General features: G+C 41.0%; 1 protein-coding gene across 1 annotated transcript in view; it reads left to right on the top strand.

The window, feature by feature from the left end:
* The window catches only part of LOC125110898 (zinc finger protein 398), a 29,404-nt gene that overhangs the window by 7,582 nt on the left and 9,754 nt on the right, over positions 1 to 12,068 (top strand). The window contains exons 3-4 of the mRNA XM_047752566.1: positions 3,242 to 3,368; positions 3,914 to 4,024. Coding sequence (XP_047608522.1) covers positions 3,242 to 3,368; positions 3,914 to 4,024 — 238 coding nt within the window. The remainder of the gene's footprint in view (positions 1 to 3,241; positions 3,369 to 3,913; positions 4,025 to 12,068) is intronic.

The following is a 12,068-nucleotide window of genomic DNA, read 5'->3' as shown; positions in this document are numbered from 1 at the left end:
CTCACAATTTTAAAAGTGCTTTTTTTCAATAACACCAAATGCCATTGATGAAAGGTTCAAAATCGATTCTCATTTGTTTGTAAGAAATCTTTTTTTCTTCTCTGGAAGCTTTTTTCTATTTGTACTTCTTTTTCTAAAATTTGTTTAGGTTATGTCTGCGTATGGGTCTTTGTAAATTTTTTGGGGCGCTTGATGTGACCTTTCGATCAAAAGACTGATGTCTTTTTTGCTCTGGGAAATTTTCTTCTCAGATTCTATTTTTATAGTTTTTTTATTCCTCCTTACACTTTTTTTTTTTTTGGTCTTTTGTCTTTTCAGGGCAGCACCCGCAGCATGTGGAGGTTCCCAGGCTAGGGATCTAATCAGAGCTACAGCTACCGGCTTACACCACAGCAACGCTAGATCCAAGCCTCGTCTGTGACCTACACCACAGCTCACAGCAATGCCAGATCCTTAACCCACTGAGCGAGGCCAGGGATCAAACCCACAACTCATGGTTCCTAGTCGGATTCGTTTCCACTCCGTCCTTACAGATTTTTATAGTGTTCTTTCTTGAATTACTTTTGACAGTTAAGGGATTATTTGTTTCTTTAACTTTTTTTTCATATTTTTCACCCTTTGAGAGTTCTATGACCTTTCAGCCTTTCTGATTTTTAACAATTATATGTTTAATTTTCAAAAATATTTATTTTCTCCTTTTTAAAATTAAAACCGTTTTTTTTTTTTTATATTTTCTTTTTTTTTAGGGTCACCTGTGGCATATGGAAGTTCCTGGGCCAGGGGTCCAATCGGAGCTGCAGCTGCCAGCCTACGCCACAGCCACAGTAATGCCAGATCTGAGCCTCCTCTGCAAACAAGACCACAGCTCACAGCAACGCTGGATCCTTAACCCACTGAGTGAGGCCAGGGATCTAACCCACACCTATGTTGGGTTCTTAACCTGCTGAGCCACAGTGGGAACACCTATTTTTAATGGGAACACCTGCTTTTTTAAAAAGCAGCCTGAATTTTTAAAAAATGGGTGCAGTATCTACTTGAGTGTCCCTAGGAATATGTATTAGAGCTTTGTTTGATTTTTCTTTTTTATCCTTGTAGTATGTGTTCGTCTTGATTCTATTGTACTGTTTAAATGTTGAGTAAGCTTTGGTTATTTGTTCATATTTGTAGGTGAAGGATTTGACTAATATGTTAATTAGAGGAAGCTGTCATGTTTTCTCTGCTACCATGTGAATGTTTAAGCAAAGGGTCTTTCCTTTGCAGGAGAGACTCTCTCCATAGGTGCCCGATACAGGTAGGTTTCACTTTAAGGTGCCGTGCAGGGAGCAAACAGTGCAGACGTCAGGGTAAGGTGGTTGTCAGCATCACACTGGGACCCCATGTTGTCTTCAGACAGGTTTTTAAATTTCTTTAGAGATGAGGTCTGGGTTTCATCTTTGGGGTAAATGCTGCTTTACAGGCCTGATGAGGACAAGGGAGGGGACCCCTACTGTTCCAAAGATAGACCTTCAAACTGCAGTTTATAACCACTTTTACTCCTACTCAGTGTCTCTGCCAGCTCTGAGCTTGGCATTCTCTGGATTCCTTACCTCAGTCCTTTCCTGTGTGTTGTCCGAGGTGTAGCGTCCTTGTCCCTGGTGTAGCGTCAGACCCTAGCACAGGCACATCCTCTGGGTCATTGAGAAACTCATCAGAAATTCTGATCTACTGATGGGCTCTTTCTCATTCTTGGTGCTGTTATTTCATCCTTCCTGATTTTATTTACTGTCAATTCAGTGGAACCCTGCGTGGTTGGGACGTTCATGTGCGTTTAGTACACAATCTTGAACCAGAAGGCCATCCTGATCCTTTATTTTTGTCATTGTTTTATCATATGTGTTTCCTTGTAAGGTATCACAAATCTTTTGTGTAGTGAGGTTAGGTAAAAATTAACTGTTGAGGACTTCCCTGATATCCTAGCATTTAAGAATTCATCATTGTTACTGCTGATTTTACATGCTGAGCAGGATGTAAAATGAGTAATCTATGGTTCTAGCTCCAAAGGAACAAAATTTCTGCTTGGGGAAGAAAAAAGATGACACAAATGAAATTAGGGAGAAAATTAATTGCCTCATATAACTGTGTAGATCTTTGAATTGTAAAGGATATGTTAAGTTTATGAAGATGAGTACCTTTTTATTGAATTTTTTAATTTTTGGGGAAAAGTACATGTATATGTATTAGTTACCAGGAGTCTTTCATGTTTCTGACTTTGCTTTTTCTATAGCATCCTCTTTTTATTTTATGGATTAATATCTCTGATATCTTTATGGAATTACTAATTAAGGCTTTAAAAAATCGGTTTCTGCTTTTTCCACAGTCATTTTCCCCTCCTTTTATTTTAGTCTTTTTTGATCATGCAGCCAGATTTCTCTAAATGGTCACTGATACTTAGAAGTTAGCTCATATTTAATAATAAAAGCTGTTGTGTGGGAGACGGAAGAGCTAGCCATTATTATGAGGATGGCAGAAAGAAAAGCTTTACACTAGGGGATAGTGCCCACACTTGGTACCTTAATTCCCCAGGCAACTCTTGTACTTCTTTATAGAAAAACATTCCAGTTTTTGCCTATGGATAAGCTCCTAGCTTTAGACGAAGCCATGCTGGAAGGTGGGGGGATTCTGTTCTGTATATAACCGTTCCCTCCAACTCCCAGCTAGGTTGAATCCATAATTGTTCTCTGAATGCATTCTCCAATTTTCCATGCTTAAATGTTTTTCTCATTCTCATTTGGCCTTTTTGTAACCTATCTGTCTTTTAGGACTAGCCAAAGTCCCATTTTTTTCTAAACCCATTCCAGCCCCATTCCAGCTCTATTTCCAAAATTTCTTGTCCATGTCATTAATTTGAATATAATCACATGCTCCTTTTAAGCAGAAATCATATATATATTCTTGGTGCCTATGATAAGCCTTGGACTTGGTGGATAGTCACAACATGTTGTGTTCTATGAATTAAATACTGCTTTGTATTGAGTGACTGTTTATAAGCAATGTCCTCCACCCTCCTAAAACTCATAGCCCTGAAATATATCACAATGAAAACATTATCAAGTCTTGGGGTCAGATCTGCATCTTAAATTTTGCCTGTATCCTTTCAGTACCTCACATAGGGATTTTTGGTGACTAGCAGGCACTTAGTAGAGAGCTGTTGAATGATTGAATTGCAGTGGGAGAAACTAACCCCAGTGTATTGTGATTTCAGGTGCCTGTGACATTTGATGACATCTCCATCTACTTCTCCACCCCAGAGTGGGAAAAATTAGAAGAATGGCAAAAAGAACTTTACAAGAATATCATGAAGGGCAACTACGAGTCTCTCATCTCCATGGGTGAGGCTAAGTTGGCACCTTTTGAAGGAAGTGACAGAAGCTCCAAGCAGTCTTAGATTGGTCCCCTGTCTTCCAAGGTCCTCAGTTCCACTTTGCCCTCACACACTTCAGATCCTGGTTCCAAGCCAAAAACTCCAGTTCACCCCTGCAAAATAGGAAATCATGATCTCTCCTTCTGCCAAATCATGAGAGAGAGGAGGCAGTTCGGGGTTATGGGTGTGCCAGCCACGGTGGTTTCCATGGTATGCTTCACTTTGAATGGGCCTTGCCCCTCCTGCAGACACATGCACTCTTAGCCGATGGAAGCAGGGAGACGGTGCACATGTAGCACGTGTACCTTTCCCACACCTCACCTCTCCTCTTACCTGTCTTCCTAGTAGGTTCCATACATAGTTGGAGGTGAGTGGATGGGGAGAACTGATTTAGACTCAGAGGAATTCCTTGGGACTGTGGACCTCAGAGCCTTCACTTTAGCTTTGATGGCCATTAGTTGTCATTCTCATTTATCTCTTTGTCATTCCCTCTTTCCCATTTTCCTCTCTTAGATTATGCCATGAATCAACCTGATGTCTTATCTCAGATCCAGCCAGAAGGAGGCCAGACAGAGGACCAGGCAGGGCCAGAGGAAAGTGAGATTCCCACAGATCCCAGTGAAGGTAAGTGGGAGAAGAGATTCTCCATTCTTTGTCTCCCTGTCCTGATCAGAGACGATGGCTCAGAACTAAGGTAAGCAGGGCTATACAGCAAAGTGATTCAGTTATACATATGGATATTCTTTCCATATAATTTATTACAGGAGAGTTTCTAAGACTACTCCTTGGCTCAGTAATTGGCTAGGAGGACACACAGGACCTGGCATATAGTCATGCTCAGGGCTGAGTTTTTTTTTTTTTTGTCTTTTTTAGGGCCGCACCCACGGCATATGGAGGTTCCCAGGCTAGGAGTCCAATCGGAGCTGCAGCTGCCAAGCCTATGCCAGGGCCACAGCAACGCAGGGTCCGAGCCGCGTCTGCAACCTACACCACGGCCCACAGCAACGCCGGATCCCCAACCCACTGAGCAAGGCCAGGGATCAAACCTGCAACCTCATGGTTCCTAGTTGGATTCGTTAACCACTGAGCCACGACGGGAACTCCAGGGCTGAGTTTTTTTTAAAGGCTGCACCTGTGGCATATGGAAGTTCCCACGCTAAGGGTAGAATCAGAGCTGCAGCTGCCAGCCTACACCACAGCCACAGCAAGGCTGGATCCGAGAGGTGTCTGCAACCTATACCACAGCTCATGGCAATGCCAGATCCTTAGCCCACTAAGCAAGGCTGGGGATCAAACCCAGATCCTCCTGGATGCTAGTCAAGTTTGTTAACACTGAGCCACAGTGGGAACTCAGGGCTGAGATTTATTACAGCAGAAAGACACAAAGAGGAATCAGCAAAGATAAAAGGTGTTCAGGACAAAGTCTAGAGAAAACCAGGGGCAGGATTCCAGAGTCCCCTTTCAGTGGAGTCCCCTTTCAGTAGAGTCCCCTAGGACACGATTCCTCCAGCATGAGCTGTGACAACACGTGCAGAGTGCTATCTCCCAGAGAAGTCTGCTTGCTGGACACTCAGTGTCCTGGGCTCGTCACATAGGCACCCTGTGTCTGGCATGTACCAAGATCCCAGACTCCCAGAAGGAAAGTGGATGTTCAGCATGAGCCCCACTATACAAAAAATTTAGGCGCCATGAGGCACTCTTAACAATGAGCAAAGTTTGATGTCAGCCCGGGGAACTATTTGCCAGCCAAGTGCCAACCTTGCAAGCAGGCTTTCTCAGAATAGGCTGTCTCAGTCTGCTGTGCTAATACAGGCCTGTTTTAGATTTTCCTTCTCCTGACACATTAAAAAAAAAATCCTGGTTCCTTTCAGTAGAGAATAGTATTAAACCATCTAGCCACTGAGGTGCATAATAGACTGTTCCACACTAATGCTGGACTGCTTTAGCGACAGAACTAATGTCTTTTTCATAGATTTTTTTTTTTCTTTCTAGGGCCACACCCATGGCATATGGAGGTTCCCAGGCTCGGGGTCTAATCAGAGCTACAGCTGCCGGCTTACACCACAGCAACGCCTGATCCGAGCCATATCTGTGACCTACACCACAGCTCATGGCAACCCCAGATCCTTAACCCACTGAGTGAGGCCAGGGACCGAACCCGCAACCTCATTGTTCCTAGTCGGATTCGTTTCTGCTGTGCTACTACAGGAACTCCGATTCAGAGGTTATTTTTAACTTTAACTATTTATATCATTTTTCCCAGCTTGTTCTTTTAGAAAAAAAGAATCAAAACTTTTTTTGAGCAAGCAGTTTCTCTCTTCTTTAACATCATTATCTTTTTAAAATTAATTTTAACACAACTTGTAATTTGTTGTTAGACCAGTGTGTTTATATTAAAATATAGATATGCTTTTAGAAACAGTTTTCTAAAATAAAACCCATAATTTATTATTATATTTCATTTTAGAGCTTTAGGAAGAATTGTGCATTATAATTAAATAAAAATATACATAGGTAGAATAAATAGACTTGGGGATAGTAATGTTACCATGTGGCACCCTCTCCTTTTTATGTCCAAATATCTTGGGATTAATTTTATACTTTATCTCCATCAACATCATGTGAATCTGATGAAGGAAAAGAGAAATTATTCCTCCTAGAGAATAGTCATTGATACCTAGTATCTTAGATAAGATTGTTTACAATTGGTAGAAGTTAGTAGTGAATGGGAGAATACAGAAAATACACGCCTGAGATTTTCTGAAATTCTTTTTTTGGCCCTACCCACGGCATATGGAAGTTTCAGGCCAGGGATTGAATGTGAGCTGCAGCTGCAGCAAGGCTGGATGCTTAACCCACTGTGCCTGCTAGAGGATGGAAGCTGCACGTTTGAGGTGGTCTGAGCTCCCACAGAGACAACTCCTAATCCTTAAGCTGCTGCACCACAGCCGGAACTCCTGAAATTCTTCTTTTTTTTTTTTTTTTGTCTTTTTGCTATTCTTTGGGCCGCTCCTGTGGCATATGGAGGTTCCCAGGCTAGGGGTTGAATCCGAGCTGTAGCCACTGGCCTACGCCATAGCCACAGCAACGTGGGATCCGAGCCTCGTCTGCAACCTACACCGCAGCTCACGGCAACGCCGGATCGTTAACCCACTGAGCAAGGGCAGGGACTGAACCCGCAACCTCATGGTTCCTAGTCGGATTTGTTAACCACTGCGCCACGACAGGAACTCCCTGAAATTCTTTAACGTTATTACTAGGGCCCAAGTGCGGACCAGCTCTGTGCGTGTGGCCATTACTTGGTCAGCAATAGTTTAATATTGAACTCCAGTTTTTTGGGATTCTTTGGAGAAAAGCCTTAACTAAGAAGTTCAGGTGGAATAATTACCAAAATCTTTATCTAGCCCTTCTTCTAGTTTGGAAGCCGTGGACTAGAGCCAAGATCCTAGAATGCCCTGAAAGTGAAATAAATTCATTCCCAAGCCCGATAGTGCTGGGGAGACTCCTTGATCATCATTGTCTCAGTTGCATCACCCTCATCTCCTTTATCACTCATCGTTCACTCTTGTCAAGCAAGGCTACCTTTTCTTAAACAAAATTGGAAACTAAGGCACAGCCCAATATATTCCTTTTATTTTAGTCTGTTTGCAGACAAGAATTATCTTGGAAATAAAACTTAGAAGTTGTAACTTCTTACACTAATATCCAACACATTCACCTACTATGTTACAGTTCCATACCTGTTTCACAAACGTTGTAAAAAACGTTTTTCTCTCTTTACCAATGGTACTTTCATGTGCCAGGTGTTATTATTGTCTGCTTAAGAATTCAAATCTTGGGAGTTCTCGTCGTGGCGCAGTGGTTAACGAATCCGACTAGGAACCATGAGGTTTCGGGTTCAGTCCCTGCCCTTGCTCAGTGGGTTAAGGATCTGGCGTTGCTGTGAGCTGCGGTGTAGGTTGCAGACGCGGCTCGGATCCTGCGTTGCTGTGGCTCTGGCGTAGACCGGGGGCTGCAGCTCCAATTCAACCCCTAGCCTGGGAACCTCCACATGCCGCAGAAGCGGCCCAAGAAATAGCTAAAAAAAAAGACAAAAAAAAAAAAAGAATTCAAATCTTGGCTGGGATAGACCATGATGGAAAATAATATTTAAAAAAGTGTATATACATATGACTGAGTCATTTTGCTGTACAGCAGAAATTGGCACGGCATTGCAAATCAACTATATTTTCATTAAAAAAGAATTCAGATCTCAGCACCAATTTTATCAAACTTAGTGCATAATACCTTTATACACATCACAGAACTCAAGGTTCCAGCTTCTTTTCAGACAATGTGGGCCCTTACCTGTTTAAAACATACACTTAAACACACAGTAAGATTTCCTCAGAGTTCCTGTTGTGGCTCAGCAGTAAAGAACCCGGCTAGTATTCATGAGGATGCAGGTTAGATCCCTGGCCTCGCTCAGTGGGTTAAGGATCCGGCTTTGCTGTGAGCTGTGGTGTAGGTGGCAGATGCGGCTCAGATCCCAAGTTGCTGTGCTGTGGTGTAGGCTGGAAGCTACAGCTCTGATTAGACCCCTACCCTGGGAACCTCCATATGCAGCCCTTAAAAAAAAAAGGCCCTCCCCCCCCCAAAAAAAAAAGATTTCCTTGTCGTTAAAATAGCATTCAGCCAGTGTAGACATTACAATTTTATATTTTCCTGTGATTAGCATTTCTATTTTAACTACCTCTCAGACCTAAAACCTCAGCATTTAGCAGCTTTCTCTTACCTGATCAGTATTCAGTTTTTCTCTCATTTCTGGCTTTCTCCACAGCCTACTGCTTGCATGAGCCAATGATTTTCCTTTCATTTTTGTCTTTTTAAGTGTCCACTTTTGGGATTCCTCAGGCCTGCGAGGAATGTACGCTGAGTGCTCTTGTGGTAACTGGGCCAGCAGTTGCCCTACTATCACCAGGCGGGTGACTGCATCAGACCGCCTTAGCCTTCCAGTACTCCAGATCCTTTTATTTTCCCTCCAGAGGGACCTCAGCTATATCCTTCTACCACTCCCACCAAGTGTAGGCACAACCATATTACATGTTGTCAGTGACAACAGTGCTAAGACCCAATTATTTAATAAATAAATATGTACTTCATTGTACTGAGATAGTTAAATGACCAGAGGAACATTATCATTATTATTCAAACAGAATGGTTACCATTGGCACAGCAGGTTAAGGCTCTGGTGTTGCTACTGCTGTGGCATATGCTGCAGCTGTGGCTTGGATTTGATCCCTCGCTCAGGAACTTCCATATGCCATGGGTGTAGCCAAAAAAGAAGGGTTACTTCCTGAGGTTCACCAGGTTCAGGGAAGACATACTGAGCCCATGGCTGTGATAACAGTGGCCACTCACATTTCTGGAGAACTGTCTTATTATTTCAGCTCTCCATAGAGTTTATGGTTGGCCGCTGACTAATATTCTAACAAAAGATTGGAAAGAATCCAAATGCCCATCATTAGGAGACTCTTGAATAAACAATGGCACAGCTACAAAAAGGAATGAGAAAGAGCTCTGTATACTGCTATGGACATATGTCCAGAATATATTGTTAAGTGAAAAATCACAGAGCACAGAACAGTTTGTGTAGTATGCCACATACAGAAGGAAAAGATAAAGATGTATACCTGTTTGCTTATATTTTCACAAAGAAACAATAAAAGATTAAAACAAAACCAACAAGAATGGCTACCTATACAGGGAGAGAGAGATTAGAGATGGAAGCCAGACCTTTCTGATTGTACCTTGTTTTATAGTTTTGATTTTGAAGACTTCTAAGTATTTTAAATAACTTAAAAATAAAAACATTCTGAAATAACTAGACTATATATCATGTTGCTGACATAAATACATGAGTGGATTTCTCTCAAATGATGTTAAAATATGATATGCAAATCAAAACTGCGATGAGGTACCACTTCACGTTGGTCAGAATGGCCATCATTAAAAAGTCTACCAATAACAAATGCTAGAGAAGGTGTAGAGAAAAGGGAACCCACCCTCACTGTTGGTATGAATGTAAATTGGTGCAGCTACTATGGGAAATAGTATGGTGTTTCCTCAAAAAACTGAAAATAGGAGTTCCTATTGTGGCTCAGTGGTTAATGAATCTGACTAGTATCCTTTAGAATGAGGGCTCAATCCCTGGCCTTGCTCAGTGGGTTAAGGATCTGGTGTTGTTATGAGCTGTGGTATAGGTTGCAGACGTGGCTCGGATCTGGTGTTGCTGTGGCTGTGGTGTAGGCCAGTGGCTACAGCTCCAATTCGACCCCTAGCCTGAGAACTTCCATATGCCGCAGGTGCAGCTGTAAAAAAAGAAACAAAAAACAACTAAAAATAGAGTTGCTATATGATCCAGCAATCCCACTCCTGGGAATATATTCAGATAAAACTATAATTTAAAAAGGTGCACCCCTGTGTTCGTAGCAGCACTGTTCATAATAGCCATGACACGGAAACAACCTAAATGTCTTTATTGACAGAAGCATGAATAAAGAAGATGTCGTGTTCGTACACACACACACACACACACACACACACACACACACCCACACACCCACAATGGAGTACTACTCAGCCATAAATAAGAATGACATAATGCCATTAGCAGCAATGTAGCTAGACCTAGAGATTATCATATTAAATGAAGTTAAGTCAGAAAGACAAAGACAAGTACCATATGATATCACTTGTATTTGGTCTAAAATATGACACAGATGAACTTAACTGTGAAATAGAAACAGACTCACAGAGAACAGTCTTGTGGTTGCCAAGAGGGTGATGGAGGGAAGGATTGGGAGTTTGTGATAAGCAGATGCAAACTAGTATATGTAGAGTGGATAAACAATAAGGTCCTTTTGTATAGCACAAAGAACTATGTTCAATATCCTGTGATAAACCATAATGGAAAAGAATATGAAAAAGAATATATATGTGTACCTGGAGTTCCCATTGTGGCTCAGAGGAAACGAATCTGACTATTATACATGAGGACGCAGCTTTGATCCCTGGTTTTGCTCACTGGGTTAAGGATCCGGTGTTGCCATGAGCTGTGGTGTAGGTCACATATGTGGCTTGGATCTGGCATTGCTGTGGTTATGGCATAGGCCAGCAGCTACAGCTCTGATTTGACCCCTAGCCTGGGAACCTCCATATGCTGTGGTGTGGCCCTAAAAAGACAAAACACAAAAAAGAATATGTATATATACTGGGAATCACTTTTCTGTATAGTAGGAATTAAACAATATTGTAAATATATTTCAATACAAAATTTAAAAAATATATTTTAACAGTTTATCCCTAGAGGAATATATCCTAAGAAAAAGAAACACAAAGAAATCTTGAGTTAATATTTTTGTTAATAATATTGATATAGTTTTGAAATACACATTCAGATAAAGGAAAGATTAATGTCATTAGGAACCAAGATTCTTAGGATAAGGGAGAAAAGATACAAATATAAAATGAAAGGACTTAATTAAAATCCTGTAGTCTTAAATGTGAATCATAAATATTAATATAAACTCATAACACTTTTATTTTTCTGAGAGGTGTGTTATTTTATAGCTCTGTCCATTGAAAGAACTTAGAAGCAGTGACAAACTATTAGCAATTCACATTCTCGTCTTCCAGGTTGTGGTCTCTAAATTCTGTTTCTCAGAGTGATTTCTGAGTGTGTGCTTGGAGCAGGAAATGTATAAGATGAACATGGTCCACTCTGTCATACCAGAAATGAAGGAAATTAGATGTTTTGATCATGTGAAAAGACAGAGCTGATCTGAAGGAGCTGTCGCTGGCCAAAAAAGGGGCAAATTGAATGTTAAAAAGAATAATTACTTGAACTAAGTTACAAAACAAACTCACCGACATAGAAAACAAACTTATAATTAGCAAATGAGAAAGGGGTGGAGCTTATCATAATGGTAAACCAAAAACATTCAAAACCACTTGAATCACATTTGGAACTTCTAGAACACTAACTCATTATTCAGAAAACTGATGAATGAAACAATTAAGCATTTTATTTTATGTTTTATTTTTTTTAATAATTTTTTTTTTATTTTCCCACTGTACAGCAAGGGGGTCAGGTTATCCTTACAATTACATTTTTTCCCCTACCCTTTCTTCTGTTGCAACATGAGTATGTAGACAAAGTTCTCAATGTTATTCAGCAGGATCTCCTTGTAAATCTATTGTAAGTTGTGTCTGATAAGCCCAAGCTCCTGATCCCTCCCACTCCCTCCCCCTCCCATCAGGCAGCCACAGGTCTCTTCTCCAAGTCCATGATTTTCTTTTCTGAGATGTTCATTTGTGCTGGATATTAGATTCCAGTTATAAGTGATATCATATGGTATTTGTCTTTGTCTTTCTGGCTCATTTCATTCAGTATGAGATTCTCTAGTTCCATCCATGTTGCTGCAAATGGCATTATGTCATTCTTTTTTATGGCTGAGTAGTATTCCATTGTGTATATATACCACCTCTTCCGAATCCAATCATCTGTCGATGGACATTTGGGTTGTTTCCATGTCCTGGCTATTGTGAATAGTGCTGCAATGAACATGCGGGTGCACGTGTCTCTTTTAAGTAGAGTTTTGTCCGGATAGATATATATTTTTTAATT

The sequence above is a fragment of the Phacochoerus africanus genome, chromosome 11, assembly GCF_016906955.1.
Source record: "Phacochoerus africanus isolate WHEZ1 chromosome 11, ROS_Pafr_v1, whole genome shotgun sequence".
Taxonomy (NCBI): domain Eukaryota; kingdom Metazoa; phylum Chordata; class Mammalia; order Artiodactyla; family Suidae; genus Phacochoerus; species Phacochoerus africanus.
The sequence above is the reverse complement of the archived record's forward strand: the minus strand, read 5'-3'. Positions and strand labels throughout refer to the sequence as shown.